The 17558-nt window shown below is 48.5% G+C and overlaps 2 protein-coding genes across 3 annotated transcripts; both read left to right on the top strand.

Moving 5' to 3' along the window:
- The first annotated feature begins 2921 nt into the window (after positions 1-2921).
- On the top strand, positions 2922-8228 carry KLK9 (kallikrein related peptidase 9). Its single transcript, XM_019658220.1, has 5 exons — positions 2922-2964; positions 3133-3289; positions 6001-6266; positions 7529-7665; positions 8076-8228. Exons 1-5 carry the CDS (start codon positions 2922-2924, stop codon positions 8226-8228), a joined length of 756 nt encoding a protein of 251 aa, XP_019513765.1.
- Positions 8229-9451: 1223 nt separating this feature from the next.
- Positions 9452-14082, top strand: KLK8 (kallikrein related peptidase 8). 2 transcript variants are annotated; one of them, XM_019658216.1, is made up of 6 exons: positions 9452-9589; positions 9808-9885; positions 10383-10548; positions 10755-11014; positions 12560-12693; positions 13905-14082. In XM_019658216.1, the coding sequence occupies exons 2-6, from the start codon at positions 9816-9818 to the stop codon at positions 14058-14060; spliced, it is 786 nt and encodes a 261-aa protein (XP_019513761.1). In that variant the 5' UTR covers positions 9452-9589; positions 9808-9815; the 3' UTR covers positions 14061-14082. The 2 variants fall into 2 exon arrangements, with proteins under 2 accessions (XP_019513761.1, XP_019513762.1); XM_019658217.1 differs by having other exon boundaries at positions 9559-9885.
- The last annotated feature ends 3476 nt before the right edge of the window (positions 14083-17558 follow it).

The raw sequence follows: 17558 nt of genomic DNA, 5'->3' as shown, positions 1-17558 counted from the left end.
ATCCCAAACTGGCTTTGAGATTTTGCTCTGAAAATTCAGGAGGAGGGGTTCTTTTCCTCTCCCTGAAACTGTCTCTGTGTAAATATTCCTGTGCTGGGGGCAGGGGGAAGGGGGTTGGTTATACACAGAATTCAGGCACAGCTAAGAAATGGTCTGGCATCTCCACTTCGCCTGGACTTCGGAGTAGTAACATAAGCTGAACATATGCACGACAGAAATTTTCTATCCAGCTCAGATTGTTTTTGCTTCCCCTTTCAAACAACCAATTTATTGAGCATCTATTGTATGACAGGCCTGGTGCTGGGCTGGGAATATAGTTGTGACTGCAATGTCCCTGCCCTCACAGACCACAGAAGACTGGTGCACAGGTCCCTTCCACTGACTCTTCCCCTGTCCCCATTAGCACACTCAGGAAACGTCAATCAGGCATATCAGCAGAGTTAGTTAGGCAATGATCAGAAGTGAAGTAGGTGGGAACTTGAAAACTTGATTCATTTTTAAAGGCAATTCATTCATTTCTTTAGTCATGCCACAAGTGTTTGTTGAACCCTGTCCTACGCCAGGTCCCAGAGATGAATCAGACTGGACCTTACCCTCAAGGAGCTGCTAGTCAAGTCAGGGAGACAGGCAAGCCTTACATTCTTGGCATTCAGGAATTCACTCAAAGGTCACTTCCTCAAGGAGGCCTTCCAGGATTAACCTGGCAAAAGGGGTTTCCACCACCCCCGCAAGTCACCAATCAATTACTTTGTTTATTTCTTTTACAGCACTTGTTATAGCTGAAATGAGCTCGTTCATTTGTTTACTCCATAATGATCTGTCCTCTCCCTCCTCCCACCCAGTTCATGAGGGCAGGGACTCTGATTTATTCACTGTGGTTTTCTAAGCACCTGGCATAGTGCCTGGCACACAAAGCCACTCAACACATTGTTTAATTAACAAATAACACAAATTGATCAATGCTGTAAAAAAAAAAAGAGATACAGGGTGCCCCAAGGAGGGGCCCAGGACTCTTCCCAAAAGAATCAAGAAAGTTTCCTCAGATGAGGGGACATTTGTATGAGGCTTTAAAGGATGCACAGGAGTTCACCAGGTACAGAAGGAAGTGTTTTTCTATCACTTAGTCTGTGACCTTGAGCTAATTACTTGAACACTCTACCTCAGTTTCCTCCTCTGTAAAACAGAAATTGAATAGACTCTTGTGAGATGAAAATGAGATACTATACATGAAATGCTTACCTAACTGTCAGGCACAGAGTAAATAGTCAATAAAAGTAGCTATTGAGATGTTCTTAAAAGCACTTAGTATGCACTTAGCACTTAGTGGATATTTGTTCTTTAGTCTCAAGACCTCCCCTGGAGAGGGAGTAAGATAACTCCAATCATGGGTGATATTTATTATGATGGAGGCAGTGCAGGGCTCTGTAAACCATTATATTTATTCAATGCTTACTATGTGCCAGGCACTGTTGTCAGTGCTTCATATGTGTGAATTCACTTAATCCCCCTATGACCCTGGTTATTATCACTACTCAATAAATGGAGCAACTGAGAAAGGTCCAGTGACCTGCCCTAGGTCACACACCTAGTAATTGCCAGCGTTGAGATTTGGTCTAGTTCCAGAGTCCATGGTCTAAACCACGATACAATTGTGAGGATGCATTCAAAGGAGCCCAGGCCCAGCTTAGTAATCAGGCTTGTGGCAAGTGGAAGAGGTAGTGAGTGCGCAGCGGGGGAAAGATGGACTCTACCTGGAGAAATCAGAGAAGGCTTCCTGAAGGAGGGGGCATTTAAGTTGGGTCTTGAAGGATGAGTAGGAGTTAACCAGGAAAAGAAGGATCTTGAGAAAGATATTCACTCATTTAATTAATGTCTTTGGAAACCTCCCATGAGCCCAGCCTGAACTGGGTGATTTGGGGACATAAATTAGTCAGACCTAGGTTTGGCCCTTCCAGGGCTGCCCACCTGATGAGGAGGGATGGAGAGAGGCAAGGAGGATGGGGTGATGGAAAGGACAACAGAGGGGAGGAAATGGGTGAGGAAAAAAAAAACAAGAAAATGTTCTGAGGACTTTGCCAAGGCCTTGTGGTTTTAAGAGAGAGGGGAAAGTGCTTAGTTTCAGGCAGATGGGGCACCTGGGTCTGCAGTGCTGAGGATGTGAAGTAGGGATTAAGTTATGAGAAGAGTAGGTTAATCCAGTTGGGTCCATATTCCTCTAACATCTTTGTGGTCTCTGCCTCTCTCGGTCTCTCGGTCTGAATCAACCTCTCTCGCGCTCTCTCTCTCTCTCTCTCTCTCTCCCTCCCTCCCCCCACCCATCTCTCTCTCTCCCTTCCTGGATTTTTCTGTGTCTCTGTCACCCTCTCTAATTTCTTTCTTTTTCCCCCACCTCACTCCCATCCTGTCTGCCTACGTGGCTTCTTTCCTCTGAGCCCTGGTTCTTCCTCCCACCTCTTGCGATTTCCGGGAGGTTCTCTTGTGCATGGTCAGTGCCAGCTCACCACAGCTTCAGTCCAGATAAACTTGCTTCTACCCCAGGACCCCACCTTAGCGATCTTCCTCCTCTTACTCTTCCTCCTCCGGGTCATGGAATACCCTGTATCCAGATCCTGCATCCAGAGGTCATGGAGAATGAGGGCTCCCCCTCTCTGGAGACCCCACATCCCAGCCCCCTTTCTCATTTATTCAAGCCTATACCCAGCAGGCAGCTAGCTCATCTTGACAGGGGGTCGGTCCCCCTGCACTGCCTCCCTTCTTAGTGCCTCCAGTCAAAGCCTCAGGGCTTCTCCCTCCCTCTGTGACATTTCTCAACCCGGATTAATCACAGGGTGGCCCCAGGGAGGAGGAAGGAGATGGCATGGCTTACCATAAAGAAGCACAGATGCCAGAGCCAGGCTCCAGGACCCAGGCACCCAGAGGTCATGAAGCTGGGATTCATCTGTGTTGTTCTTTCTCTCCTGGCAGGTGAGGCTCCTGCCATCCATCCGCTGCCCTTCCATCGCCCCGGCCACCCCTCCACATTGCCCTTCGCACCCCCAGACTTCTGTGCCTGCCCTCTGGGCATCTCAGCATCTCTCCCCAGCCCTCCCACCACACTCTTCATTGACCCCTCTGCCTCCCATCTGCCCCCAGGGAACAGCTGGGCATACACCAGAGCCATCGGGGCTCAGGAATGCCACCCTAACTCGCAGCCTTGGCAGGCCGGCCTCTTCTACCACACCCACCTTTTCTGCGGGGCATCCCTCATCAGTGACCGATGGCTGCTCACAGCTGCCCACTGCCACAAGCGGTGAGTGACCACTCTGGGGAGGGGATTGGGGTTAAGAAAAGGGCGAGAGGGGCAAGGGCCTCTGGTAGAGGAGGGAGGGAGATGTAGGCAGGAAGGACCGAGCCTCTATTTCAGTTTCCAAAAGTTCAAAACTCTTAGAATTACAAAGAGTCGACTCTCCTAATTCTAGAGTTTTAAATAATCTGACTCTAAGAATCCAAGATCTAAAATTTACTCTCTTAGAATCCTAGGCTCTGAACCAGAGAAACCTAAAATCGTAGACTTCTAAAATCTTGGATCCAAAAGGTTCTACATTCACCTCAGAGAATTCTAGAATCCATAGATTCAGAAACTACTAGAATCTTAGAAGTGCAGAGCTGTGCTGTCCAATGGAACTATAACCCCAGCCACATATGTAAGTTTAACTATTCTAATAGACATGTCAAAAAGGTAAAAAAGAAATGAGAACAATTTATTTTAATAACAGATTTAACTTGATATACTCACAATAATATTTCAACTTGTAATCAATGTTTAAACATCTATGAATGACATAGTTTACTCTTTTTTTGTGTAAGCCTTCGAAATTAGACATGTATTTTACACATATGACACATTTCAACTTGGACTAGCCACATCTCAAGTGCTTAATAGTTGTACAGGACAGCGCAGTACTAGAATCTGGCTAGGTTCATTGAGTATACATGCTCAGAATCCTGGAATCTTTGATTCACAGTATCTTAGGATACTGTGTTTTGTAGAATTCTAGAATCTTGAACCAGGAAAATTCTAGAAGCTTATATTCACAAATGTCTAGAATCTGGTAGATTTAATATCCCAGAATGCTATCATTCCAAATTCTTAAAGTCTCCAAAGTTTTAATTCAAAGAATTCTAATGTCTTAAACTATTCGAATCCTAGATTCTTAACTTTTCAAAATCATAGATTTATAGAATACTAGAATGGTGGTACTCTAGCCTTATTGTCGCAGAATATTAGAATTTTAGGCTCTTTTAAGTCATAGGTTTAATTCAGATAATTTTAAAATCCTAGAATTTTTTTTATCCAGAGAAATCTTGGATTCATAACATTCTAGAACTCGAGTCTCATAGAATTCTAGGATTGTGGATTCCTAGGGTATTAGAATCCTAGAGTACCAGAATCTTAGATTCTGAACATTCTAATAGAATCCTAGAACCTATCTGATGCAGAAATCCTTTCAACATATGTCTGGAAAGGGGCTGTTCATTCTATTTTGATATTCTTTCCTCCAGGAATGAATCTCAGGTGCTATACATGATGATATGTGGGAATTTCCCATTATGCATTGCTTCACAATGGGGCCTCTTTTAGCTCAGGTCTTTTTTTTTTTTCTTTAAAGATTTTATTGGAGAATTAGGCGGGGGGGAACAGTGTTGGGGAATTGGGGAGGGGGACCAGCCAAGTTGTTGTTCTTCAACCTTCGTTGCGGAGGTCACCAGTTGCCATCTGGCTTCCTGTCAGCAGCTAGTGGCCTCTAAGCTCAAGGTGCTGTTTTCAATCTTAGTTGTGGGTGGGCGTAGCCACCATCCCATGCAGGAGTTGAACCAGCAGCCTTGTTGTTAAGAGCGCATGCTCTACCCACTGAGCCATCCAGGCGGCAGCTCAGCTCAAGGTGCCAAGTTCAGTCTTAGTTGCGGGTGGGCATAGCCCACCATCGAACAGGCAATCTTGGTGTTACACAGCTGAGCCATCCTGACACCTGTTGGCAGCTCAGCGACAGTTCAGCTCAGGCACAGCGTCACTGGCCCATGTGGGAATCGAACCAGCGGCCCTGTTGCTCAGAGCACGGGCTCTTAAGCCAGCTCTTAACCAACTGAGCCACTTGGCTGGCCCCTTAGCTCAGGTCTTTACATCAGGCTAGGAGAACAGTATTCAGGTTTCAGCCAAAGACAAAGAAGGAGAAAAGCAGAGATAGGGAAGTAGAAGAGATTCAGGGGTAGGGTCTAGTTGGGGTTGGGAAGGCTGGTTTCCCAGACACAGAGCCAAGGCAGAGGTGACAGAAAGGCACAGAGATAGAATTAACACCTCATGCTCCTCAAACCCTGAGTTCTCTGGTCTCTAATGTGAGAAATCAGAGGCTGGGGGTTAGGGGTGGACATGTAGACCCCCAAAAGGTCCCCAGCTGTCCAGGACATGGGCCCAAAGCAGAACAAGTGGACTAGAACTGCAGTGAGAGAGCTTGAGGTTAGACCTCAGGAAGAAATATATTGGCAGGTAAGGGATATGACAGACAGGAAAAACCTGAGGCCACAGATAACCCCCAGCTTGGGGAATTTTCCATATCCCATCCACCTCCATTCATACACACTGGAACACACACAGAGCCACTCCCCACAGAAGCTGCCAGACCTGTGGGAGCAGGTGGGGCTGTTGTTGTGTTGTAGGTGGAGCCCCCATGTGCCTACAGGGCTCCAGAGGACCCAGGTCACCACCAAGGCTCCGAGTGGGCAAGTAAGAAGGTGGTTCATTTGGCATGGACTTAGAAAAGGGTGTGAGCCTTTGGGGGAGAGCTACAAAAGCAGAGGCAAAAAGAGCAGAGGCCCAGAGAGGGTGTGTGTTTTGCTTAAAATCACACAGCTCTCTTGGGTCACACATAGATGATGGGGGCCAAAAGAGGATACATGGCTCGTGGAGAGTCATACAGTACCCTGGTGGACATTCAGCTTGACCTATGAGGCCTGTCCCAGCAGGTATCTGTGGGTCCGCCTTGGGGAACACCACCTCTGGAAATGGGAGGGTCCAGAGCAGCTGTTCCGGGTCACAGACTTCTTCCCCCACCCTGGGTTCAACAAAGACCTCAGCGCCCAAGACCACAATGATGACATCATGCTGATCCGCCTGCCCAGGCAGGCATACCTGGGACCTTCTGTGCAGCCCCTCAACCTCAGCCAGACCTGCGTCTCCCCAGGCACCCAGTGCCTCATCTCTGGCTGGGGGGCCGTGTCCAGCCCCAAGGGTACAGCCTTGCCCATGGCATATTCCCTAAGTCTCATGTGGAGGGCCTAAATCCTCCCTCTTTCTCTGTCTCTGCCTTTTCATCTCTATTCTCTCTCTATCTATCCACCCACCTACATATTCCATCAAATCTAAGATGCTATAAATTATAAGATGTGTCACATATCTCACAACCCACTGAGAATGGGGGCAAAAGAAGGTCCCATTGATCCTCGTGTGGCACCATTTACTGGAAGACACTTTCTGATTTCAGGGATGTTAAAATGTGAAAATATATGCATCTTAGAATCGAAATAAGGCCTAGGTCTCTCAGAGTCACAAATCAACCACCTGTCAGCCAAATTTGGCTTCCCACGTTAGTACTGCTTTTCAGAATCGCTTGGGGGAGGGGGGGGGAAAGCCTGAATTTGTAGCTGACAGCATCTAAAACCTGGGAGATTTACCTTAAGTCAAGTTTCTAGATTTGCTTGAAAAACTTGAAGAACTGGCAACACTGGGCTTACATTCCCAAAATAGCCACCATTGTTGGATAGAGTCCGTGGAAGTGGCCCCCTGCAGACAAGACCAGTACAGTTCACCCCATTGGCTGTTGTCTCCCTGCATAGTCCCCTCCAGCCACTTCTATTTACCCATCAAGCCGCTGGATGCATCGGAGTTTGCATCCATACCTTATACATTGGGTTGTCGGAAAAGTCATGAAGTCTATTTTCTGTTTTTCGTTGCAAAAATCCGTCATGACTTTCCCGACAACCCAATACATGGCTATATGTATATCTGTATCCATATCTATCGCTATCTGTTGTATCTCCTTCTAGCTCTACCTAGTATCTCTAAATCTTTATTTCTGTTTCTATCAATAACCATCTCCCTATAAATGTCCCTTTCTCTTTACCTGCTGCCTTCTCACTGGATATCTCAGGACTTCTTTCTCCCTATTTCTTCATGACCTCCTCTGAGAATCTCTTTCCCCTTAAGAGGTCTGTGTCTCCCTCCATGGTCTCATTTTTCTGTGTGAATTAAATATGTATCTCTTCTTGTCTCTTGGCCCTCTGCATCCTGTCTCTCTCTCTCCCCCCTTCTCCCCTTCTTCATATACATCTGTTTCTCTTTCACACTATGATTTTCTCTCTTTGTCACTATCTCTTGTTTCTACCTTGGGAAACCTTATGCTGTGGCTCCATGGATCCTCCTTAAAAAAGTGGGGGGTGCTGCTGTGTGTGATGGGGACAGCCACTGATCTCCTATGACCTCCTTCCTCTACAGTGCAGTACCCACTCACGCTGCAGTGTGCCAACATTAGCATCCTGGATTCTAAACTCTGCCATCGGGCATATCCAGGCCACATCTCCAAAAGCATGCTCTGTGCCGGCCTGTGGGAGGGTGGCCGGGGCTCCTGCCAGGTGAGAGCTACTCTGAGGGGGAGAAAGATGGGTGCTCTGCTGGGATTCTTGGGTCCTGGGAGAGAAGGGACTTGGGGCCCCAGACTTCCTGAACCAAAGCAAGGAAGGAGCTGGGGCACCTGGGTCCTGGGGGAAGATAGGGTGAGGGCCAGGATTCCTGGATCTAAAGGAGGAGGAGCCTAGAAGTCCGGACTGTCAGTCCTGGGAGAAGAGGGTGCTGGGGCCCAGAATTCTAGATCCAGGGGAGACGTGGAGGCTACGAGCTTTTACTCCTGGGTCTCAGGGAGGAGACCTGGAGACCTGGACTTCTGGGTGTTGGGGGAGTTAGAAATGAGGGGTCCCTAGGAGGGAGGAAATGGTCTGTCGTGAATAAACCGGCCTAATAGCTTCTGTTTTCTTCCCGCACACAGGGTGACTCTGGAGGCCCCCTGGTTTGCCACGGGACCCTGGCAGGAGTGGTGTCTGGGGGAGCAGAACCCTGCTCCAGACCTCGGCGCCCCGCTGTCTATACTAGCGTATGCCACTACGTGGACTGGATCAGAAAGACAATGGATAACAACTGAGCCCTCAGCCTTGAAGCCTTCATGCCTTGGACGACCAAGAAAGGAGGGTGGACACGGGAAAGAGGGGAACTGCAGGTCTCCAGCCTCAATGGTCTCCAGCCTTGGCCTTAGCTGTCGTGGAGAAGCCTTTTGGATATTTAGGCTCCACCCTCTTCTGAATGGGGCAGGGAGGCACCTCCACCCAAGTCGCCAGATTTCTATGACGCCACCAAGAACTGGTACCACCTCAGGTGGAACAGCACCCCCTGGTGGTTTTGTCCGGAACTTTGGCCAATGAGACTACCTCTCTGGACTCCGCCCTGTGTGGCCCCGCCCCTCCGCCAGAGATCCCGCCCCCGTGAAGTCCGGGGCGCGATGGCTTCTTCCCCACTGGAATGCAGTGTGGCTCCGCCCCTCATGGCGAGTCCTGGTGTTTGAAACCTGACCGTACCTGTCTGGGGGGGAAGTTGAGGGGAGGGTCTCGCTCTCTTCAGATCCAATGGATGATTTTACAATAAACACGCGGAAGCGTGCCTTCCTTCTGCCTGCTTTGTGGGATGGAGGAAGGGCAACAGGTAGCTAGGAAACCGCCACCGCGTTACAATTTCCCTTGATCCCTTAGTCTGCCCTGCCTGAAGTCTGTCTCCATCAGCCCTATTGCATCAAGCATACTGGGTTCTGCTCGGGCTGGTTCTGTCGCCCCCAGAAAAGGGGGAAACCAGGTCACGGTGCCTCCCAAACCTGCCTTCCCAGATCCCGGACCTCTCAAAGGAGAGAGAACCGGGCCGATCCGCCCTCAGATGTGGGGACCAAGACTGGTCTTTCTTTCATTCAGGGTTACTCTCAGCAGCCTCCTCCAACGTCAGACCCAGGAGTCTAGGATCCCAGCTTCCTCCACTTCTCAACCCAGCAGTCCAGGTCCCCAGCCCCTCCCTCAGACCCAGGAGTCCAGGCCCCATTCCTTCCTCCCTCAGACCTAGATGTCTGGGGCCCCCGTCCTTTGTGTTTCAAACCCAGTAATTACAGCACTGAGCTCCTCTCCCAGGACTCAGGAGCACGCAATTCCAGCCTCTCCTTCCTAAGATTTTCCTTTCAGGCCCTCAGCCCCTCCTCATTCAGACCCTGGGATGCTCTGCCAGCTCGGGAGCGGGAGGAGGCGGAGCAAGAGGCGGGGATTCCTAGTTAAAAGGTTCCAGAATCCCGTACCAAGCCGAAAGCTCAAGGACTGGGGCCTCTTCCTCCGGGTCCACATCAGTCGCTGACCCCGCCCCCGGACTCTGGCCTCGGGGCCCCTCCTACTTCGGGCCTAGGACTCCACCCTCAGACCCCTTCCTCCTTCAAGACCCGGGAATCTGAACCTCTTCTACCTTAAAACTCAGGAGGTATCTGGGACCCTAATTCCCTCCTTGCCGGGAATGGAAGAATCCAGGCCCTCAGCGCCCTCTATCTTCAGACCCAAGAGTCTGGGTCCCAGCCACTTCCTCCTGCAGGACCCTGAAGAACAGCTCAGATGCTCTGCTCCCTTCCCAATCTCAAGATCCCACTAGAATTTCAGGCTCCTCCCTCCTCATCTCTCAGCCCCGCGTTCTCTCTCCCCCAGACCCCACCATGGGACGCTCACCACCTGCCACAATATGGACCTGGGTGTCCCTGCTCTTGCTGTTGAAAACCTGCACAGGTGAGGAGGTGTCATGTGTGAGCCTGTGGGCATGCCATGGTGAATATGTGGGTGCATGTGGTGGGGTACGGGGGTATGTGAAGCGTGGAATCGCTTGTGGGGGCTTCTGTGGACTTGCTTTCCTGAGGGCCAGTGGAGGCATCGCACTCCAGGCAGCAGGTAGGCGTGTGTCAAATTTGCATGAGCACACCAAGGTTGTGGGGCTGCTTGCTGAGAAGCGCAGATACACACAGGAGTGTTAAGGGTGTGTGGACGCAAGCGGGAGCATGTGCAAGTCAGGGTGTGTGTCTCTGTGTGATGACTCATGGACTTCAATGAGTGTCGTGGATATCCATGCGGTGGCAAGTACAAGCCAGGAGCCCCACATGTGAGGGTGTGTGGACACATGCGGAGGCAGGCAGAGAATGCGGGGTGTGTCCTTTGAACCCACAGTGGTTTTCCTGCCACCTTCCCTCCCACACTGCCCCAGGGGTGGGGATCCAACCCTCTCCCTTCAGCTGCAGGACACTGGAGGGCACAGAAGCCCAAGGTGCTGGGGGGCCAAGAGTGCCAGGCCCATTCGCAGCCTTGGCAGACGGCCTTGTTCCAGGGCGTCCAGCTGCTATGCGGGGGTGTCCTCATAGATGACAACTGGGTCCTCACGGCAGCCCACTGTAAAACACTGTGAGTGGATACCTGGGGCAGAGATGGGCTGAGCCTGGGGAAAGAGAGGGCTGGGGCCTCACCTCGGGAAAGAGTAAGCTGGAGACGGGGCCTCTGCGAGAAGACTGAGGGGCCTGGACTCCTGGATCTGAAGGAGGAGGGGTCTGGGGGCCTGGACTCTGGGATATGAAAGGGCTGGGGTTTCTGACTATCCCCCATAATTTCAGGAAGTACACAGTACGCCTCGGAGATCACAGCCTGCAGACAAACGAAGGGACAGAACAAGAAATGGCTGTGGTTCAGTCCATTCCACACCCCTGCTACAACAACAACAGCGATGACCACAACCATGATCTGATGCTCATTCGACTAAGTGATCCTGCATCCCTAAGACCCGAAGTGAAGCCCATCAACCTGACAGATCACTGCCCTGAAGTTGGCCAGACGTGCACCATCTCGGGGTGGGGCACTGTTACTAGTCCCCAAGGTACTGGGAGGGAGAGGAGGAGCTGGTTGGCCCAGTGAACCCCAAGCCATTGGCAAAGCTTTAATCCTAGAAGGAGATAAAGAAGAGAAAGTGACTGTGAGGTTGAGATTCACAAGTGGCCCATGTGAGACACCTTGAAGGCTAGAATATTAATAGAAGTGGTGCAGAAAGAAAGCAAACTAACATATTGTTAAGGAGGGCTCAAAAATATGGATGGGTGAATGAATGGATAAATGAAAGCAACACTCCTTTATGGTGGAGAATGCCATATTATGAAACCTTTTGTTGTACAGGATTTTATGTAGTCTCATTAACAGAGGAGATACACAGGATCTGCAGTGGTCCAAGAAAACAGACTTCTAAGCATCTTCTTCCTTTTGAACCCAAGGTCCCTGACCCCAGCTCCCCTCCTCCCTCAGACCCATGAGTCCAGGCCCTTCTTTCTCCAGGACCCAAGTCTAGGTCCCCAGCTCCCTCCTCATTCTGGACCCAAAACTCTGGACCTCCATGGAGCTCCTCCCTTCAGGACACTGGATTCCAGGTCGCCCCTCGCCCTGCTTCACAGTGAAGACATTGGAGCTCAGCTCAGAGAGGCCATGTGATTCACTAGGAAGCAACAAAACCAGGACTTAGGTCCCTGTCTGTCTGACTCTCGCTTCTAGGGAGTCAGTGGGACGACGTGGAAACCCACCTGCTCATGGATCAGGCAGACCTGTGTAAACCATGGCCCTGTCCCCTTTCTCTGAGCAAGTCCCTCCCCACCTCTCAGCCTCACTTTCCCCGTCTGCAAAATGGGGCTAGCCAACCAATAGATTTGAAAGCTCCATAAGAGCTCAACTTATACTTGTTTTCTTCATTGTGTGTTCTTAATGTTCAGGATAGTGCTCAATAAATACTTGTTGAATGTTGATGTGGATGATGGAATGCATGAAGGTACCCCTCCTTCCCAAAGCTGTTGTGAAGATTAAATGAGACGTGAGCACAGAGCTTCTGGTGCAAGGAGGTGCTGTACCTTATGAGTCCTTATCCTTATGGAGCTGCATTTCAAGTGGGGGAAATAGACAATGAACAAATACGTATCAAATGATATGTAAAGTGCTATCGTGAAATATCATGGAGAGTGAGAGGATAAGGAGTGATAGAGGAGTGGTGTTTTGTTAGAATGGCCAGGGAAGACTTCTAGGAGGAGGTGACATTTGGAAGAAGTAGGATTTAGCTGAGATTGAGAACCTGGTGGTCTGGGGGTGGGAAGATTGGGGAGAGAGAGTCACAGGTGTCACAAGCAGGCACCTCCAGTCCCCTAATCCTTAATTTGAAAATGACTCAGGGCAAGAAACAAAAAGTAGGGGCCAACGTTCCCACTTCAAGTGGAGAAAAGGAAACAGCAGGGGCCATGGGCTTTGTTTAATGTGGTGAGAAATGAGGTGCCCTGCAAAATGTGTCAGGAAACGCAGCTATGGATGCACAGAAGGGAAGTGAGGCCCAGACAGGGGTGGAGGAGAAGGGTTGCTTTCTCTGAGAACTAACAACCGCTGCCCTCTGCAGAGGATTTTCCTGATACTCTCAACTGTGCAGAAGTAGAAATACTTCCCCAGAAGCTGTGTGAGGATGCCTACCCTGGGAAAGTCTCAGAGGATATGATCTGTGCAGGCGACAGCACTGGGGCTGACTCATGCCAGGTGAGTAGCTTCTGAAGCAACCAATCTGAAACCTCTTTCTTCCCTCCTCTTTTACCCCATGTAGAAGCTGGAGGCTTGGCGACGGGGTGACCCCAAAGGGTTAGCACTCAGAGAGGTCACCCCTATCTCTACAGAGGGAGAAGAAGATTCAGAGAAGGCCACACTCTCCCTGCAGGTCACACAGCACAGGGATCAGGAGCATTGAATTGTCAGTCATTTACCCGGGAACCCTTGCCTGCAGGAAGTGGTTTAGTGAGGGAAAGAAGCTAAAAAAGAGACTGAGGTTAGAGGGTATGCAGCCTCCCTGCTCCCTTTCTCACTGTTAGCTCCTGACATTTGTGCTGACTCTGCCACTGACCAGGCAGTCAGCCACTTTTGTTTGGTACCTGACTGGGTTCCCTAGCACAGCTGACTTCTCCTCTGATTGGTTCCTTGGGGAGCAATGCCCTCTTCCCAACTGGCACCACTGACTTCAGTGCTCCCTAATGACTCCTTATCCTCAAATCTTGGGATTCGCCACAGATGTAACACTCTCTTTCCCATTGGCTGCAACTCCAGTCCTCAGGGCTCTCCCTGACTTTCTCCGCTTCATAGATGCCCCAACCCCCTCACCACCTATTGGCCCCTGAAGACAATGCGCCAATGCTTTCTTCCCCATTGGCCAGGAATGTAGTCATTTCCATCAGTGGTCCTGCCATGAAATCTGAAATCCAATCTCTCTGGATGGTTCATAGAAACACTGGTCTCTTCCCACAGAGCCATTGTTGTGCGTGCGTGCGTGCGTGTGTGCGTGCGTGCGTGCGTGTGTGTGTGTGTGTGTGTGTGTGTGTCTGTGTCTGTGTGTCTGTCTATCTGTCTCCACAAGAACCCTACTCCTTTCTCCTGTTTGGTAACTGGATTCAATGATCTCTTCCGGGAGGCCATTAAGGAAGAGACACCCCGGCTCCCGTCTTCTCTCTGGATTGGACCCTTGATGACATTCTCTTCTCTCATTGGTTGGGATTTCCCTCAGACATTCTGTCTGTGTCTCTGTACATGACAGGCCTCACCCCTCTCTCAATATCTCTCTCACCCTAACAAACTGTTGGTCCCAGGGGACAATGGTCTTATTCCTAAGTCTAGAGTGAACCAATCATGGTACAGAACTGGTACTAAATTCTGGGTACAGAAAGGCATCTTAGGTGAAACTCTTCTCCTACTCCTCCCTCCAGGGCGATTCCGGGGGCCCACTGGTGTGTAGTGGCGTTCTCCAGGGTATCACATCCTGGGGATCAAACCCTTGTGGGCAGCCCCAGAGACCTGGCATCTACACCAACCTCTGCCTCTACCTGGACTGGATCAAGAACACCATAGGCAGCAGTCGCTGATTCTAGGATGAGCTCTGGAGCTCCACCCCCCAATAAATTCATTAAAATGGCCTATCTCCTTGCCTGTCTCTGCTCTAGCCCTGCTGGGAGAAGTGGATGGACAGGGTCTGTGCCCTGGAAGGAGACTTGACAGGAAGCCTAGAGAGACCAGACCCCCGTGGCTACTCTGACCATCACCAATGCCTGAAGGGATCCCCGTTTTTCTGGAAGGACTTGGAGGAATAGGAGGTTCATTTCAAGGCAGGGAAGACATGTAAAAAGTTTTCCAACACCCACTGAGCAGTCCTGTGAAAGACACACTTGAAAGGGTCTTTGTTTCCTTTTCCTGAGCAGTAAAATGTTTTTAAAAGCATTGGGGGGAGTTTTGTCTCCCCCACTGTGAAAATTGCGAGATATGCAGAGTAGGGTGTAGGAAATATATGCACAGCTCAGATATGCACTCATGCACACCTTTGACACCACCATCCAGGTGAAAAAGTAGAACATTGACAGCCCCCAAATGTCTGAGAGACAGTTCCGTTTTTCTCAAGAGAAATGTCAACCTTTCTCAGAGCTTAGAGCTGTCAGGAGGTGACTGCTGTGGTAGTAAGAAGTGAGGCATGTCATTGCTGGTGTCCAAATTGAAGTGTGGAGAAAAGACATTTGGGCAGTTTTCATTAGAGCAAAGGTTTAGTGTAAGCTGTCTTGGGAAAGATGTGTGTGGAACAGGTAGTTGTTATAAGGATATAAATAAATTGCAACAAGATAGACACTGGCTCCCCGCTTGGTCTATCTCATATCTCTTCCAGTATGTGCCATGGCTTTCTTGCTACCAACCATCTAACTCGTCTGTTTGACTCTGTAACTCCTTTCTCTACTTCTGCATTTTCAGAGTGTCAACTCCTTCATGCCCTCCTCCATCTCCCTCTCTACTTCACAGTCTTTGAACTTCACCTTCAAGGACCACCACCAACTGCTCCCAGGGTTTCTCAGATTATGTTCTCATGAATAAAATCCAATTGCTTCAGCTCAACTTTCCTCCTTCAGCCACATCATAGGTCACTGAATGGACAATGGTTTGACTGCATTCTGGTCAGGTGACCATCCCAATCCAATCAATGGCTATTTGGAGTCATGTGATCTGAACTATAGCCACCCAGGGCTGAGGATGGGTGGTTTTCCTTGAGGGGTGTGGATGTGTGAAATGCCTTGCATACCTCAGCCTCCCTGATCCTCCATGAAAGTCCTCTAATACCAGAAATCCTGAGGAAGTCTTTCATGCCTGAGGCTAACCTCCTGGTGCCAGGGATGCATTTCTGCTATCCAAAGGTCATCTGGACCTAAAGCATCGTCTCATGATTTTTATGATGAAAAATGTATTATTCTATAAAATAGAATAATATGATGAACCTTCATATATTACCATCCAACTTAAGAATGTACAATGCAAAACCAATTCTTCTTTCACCCTTACTCCCACACACCTCCCTAACACTGGAATAATTTTAAGCAAATCTTGGTCATCATTTTCTTCTTAAATATTTCATTATGTATTTCTGAAACAGGAGTTGGGAAGCCAGGGCTGGTAGACCAAATTCCAAGAGCTAAAAAGAATTTCTAGTATTTGTTTTGATGACAGGGAACACAAACTTAGAACCCTGGGGTGGCCAATTAGCTCAGTTGGTTAGAGTGTGGTGCTGATAACACCAAGGTTGCTGGTTCAATCCCCACATGGGCCACTGTGAGCTGTGCCCTCCTTAAAAAAGAAAGAAAGAAAAAAGAAAACTTAGAACCTTAATTAAGCAAGACATTATTCTCACACACACACACAAAAAGTCATTTTTTTTTTATTAAAAGACCTATATGATAAAAATTTGTACTGTGATTACTAATATATTTTGAGATTTGTCAGTTTAAAATATATGAAAGTTTATTTTCTCTTCTGTTTATTAAGTACCTATATAATTTCCTTGTATTTGTCTCCACGACCTTAAAATATTTACTATTCTGAGATGCAGAAAAAGCATTTGACAAAATCCAGCAGCCATTTATGATAAAAACTCTTAGCAAAGTGGGAATATAGGGATCATATCTCAACATAATAAAGGCCATATATGATAAACCCACAGCTAACATCATACTCAATAGGGAAAATCTAAAACCATTCCCCTTAAGATCAGGAACAAGACAAGGCTGCCCACTTTCTCCACTTTTATTCAACATATTCTGGAAGTTTTGGCCACAGTAATCAGACAAGAAAAAGAAATAAAAGGCATCCAAATTGGCAAGGAGGGGGCTGGCCGAGTAATGTGTTGGTTAAGAGCTGGCTTGGGACGCCAGAGGGCCCCAGTTCGGATCCCACATATGAGGGCCAGTGACACTGCCCTCTACAGCTAAGATGCTGAACAACAGCTCAACCTGGAGCTGGGCTGCCGTGAGTCACTGGCGATGGCTTAGGCTGCAGCCCCTGCTGCAGTGGGTTGCCATGGGCTACCGTGTGTGGCCAGCAGCCAGCGTGAGCGGCCAGCAGCCTCTGTGAGCGGCTGTCCAGGAGCCGGCGACTGATCTGCATCGCCCGGGAAGAGCGTAATGATGGTGCCAACTTGGGCCAGTGAAGCTACGTCCTCTACAACTAGACTGAAGAACAAAACGACAGCAACTTGTCTGTTCCCCTTCCCTCAATTCCCCAATAAAAATCTTTAAAAAAAACAAAAAACAAAAAAAGCATCCTACTGAATGGGAGAAGATATTAGTCAATGATACATCTGATAAAGGGTTAATATCAAGAATTTATATTTAAAAAAAACTCATTCAACTAAACACCAAAAAAAAACACCAAACAACCCAATAAAATAAATGGGCAGAGGACATGAAGAGACATTTCTCTAAAGAGGACATAGAGATGGCAAACATACATATGAAAAAAATGCTCAACCTCACTAATCTTTAGAGAAATGCAAATAAAAACCACAATGAGATACCACCTCACCCTGGTCAGAAACAACAAGCGCTGGTGAGGATGTAGAGAAAAAGGGAACCCTGGTGCACTGTTGGTGGGACTGCAGATTGGTGCAGCCATTATGGAAATCAGTATGGAGATATCTCAAAAAACTAGAAATGGAACTACCGTATGACCCAGCAATTCCACTCTTAGGTATCTATCCAGAGAAATCCAAGACACTAATTCAAAAAGAATTATGTACCATTATGTTTATTGCAGTGCTATTCACAATAGCCAAGACATGGAAACAACCGAAATGCCCATTGGTAGATGACTGGATTAAGAAACTGTGGTACAATTTGTATTGTCTCATCCCTTCCCCTTCTCCTTCATCCCCACCCCCTCCCAACTAACAACCCTCAGTTTTTCCTCTGTGTCTCTTGAGACTATTTCTGTTTATATTTCTCATTTATTCAGTTTTTTAGAATCCACGTATAAGTGAGATCATATGGTATTTGTCTTTCTCTGACTGACTTATTTCACTTAGCATAATGTTCTCTAGTTCCATCCATATTGTT

This window comes from Hipposideros armiger, unplaced genomic scaffold (assembly GCF_001890085.2).
Source record: "Hipposideros armiger isolate ML-2016 unplaced genomic scaffold, ASM189008v1 scaffold_283, whole genome shotgun sequence".
In the NCBI taxonomy this organism is placed as follows: Eukaryota; Metazoa; Chordata; class Mammalia; order Chiroptera; family Hipposideridae; genus Hipposideros; species Hipposideros armiger.
The sequence above is the reverse complement of the archived record's forward strand: the minus strand, read 5'-3'. Positions and strand labels throughout refer to the sequence as shown.

Coding starts and splice junctions, on each gene's coding strand:
- KLK9 (XM_019658220.1), top strand. CDS start 2,922: ATGAAGCTGGGATTCATCTGTGTTGTTCTTTCTCTCCTGGCAG. Junction 3,290..6,000: donor GCTGCCCACTGCCACAAGCG/GTGAGTGACCAC, acceptor CTGTCCCAGCAG/GTATCTGTGGGTCCGCCTTG. Junction 7,666..8,075: donor GTGGCCGGGGCTCCTGCCAG/GTGAGAGCTACT, acceptor TCCCGCACACAG/GGTGACTCTGGAGGCCCCCT.
- KLK8 (XM_019658216.1), top strand. CDS start 9,816: ATGGGACGCTCACCACCTGCCACAATATGGACCTGGGTGTCCCTGCTC. Junction 11,015..12,559: donor CACTGTTACTAGTCCCCAAG/GTACTGGGAGGG, acceptor TGCCCTCTGCAG/AGGATTTTCCTGATACTCTC. Junction 12,694..13,904: donor CTGGGGCTGACTCATGCCAG/GTGAGTAGCTTC, acceptor TCCTCCCTCCAG/GGCGATTCCGGGGGCCCACT.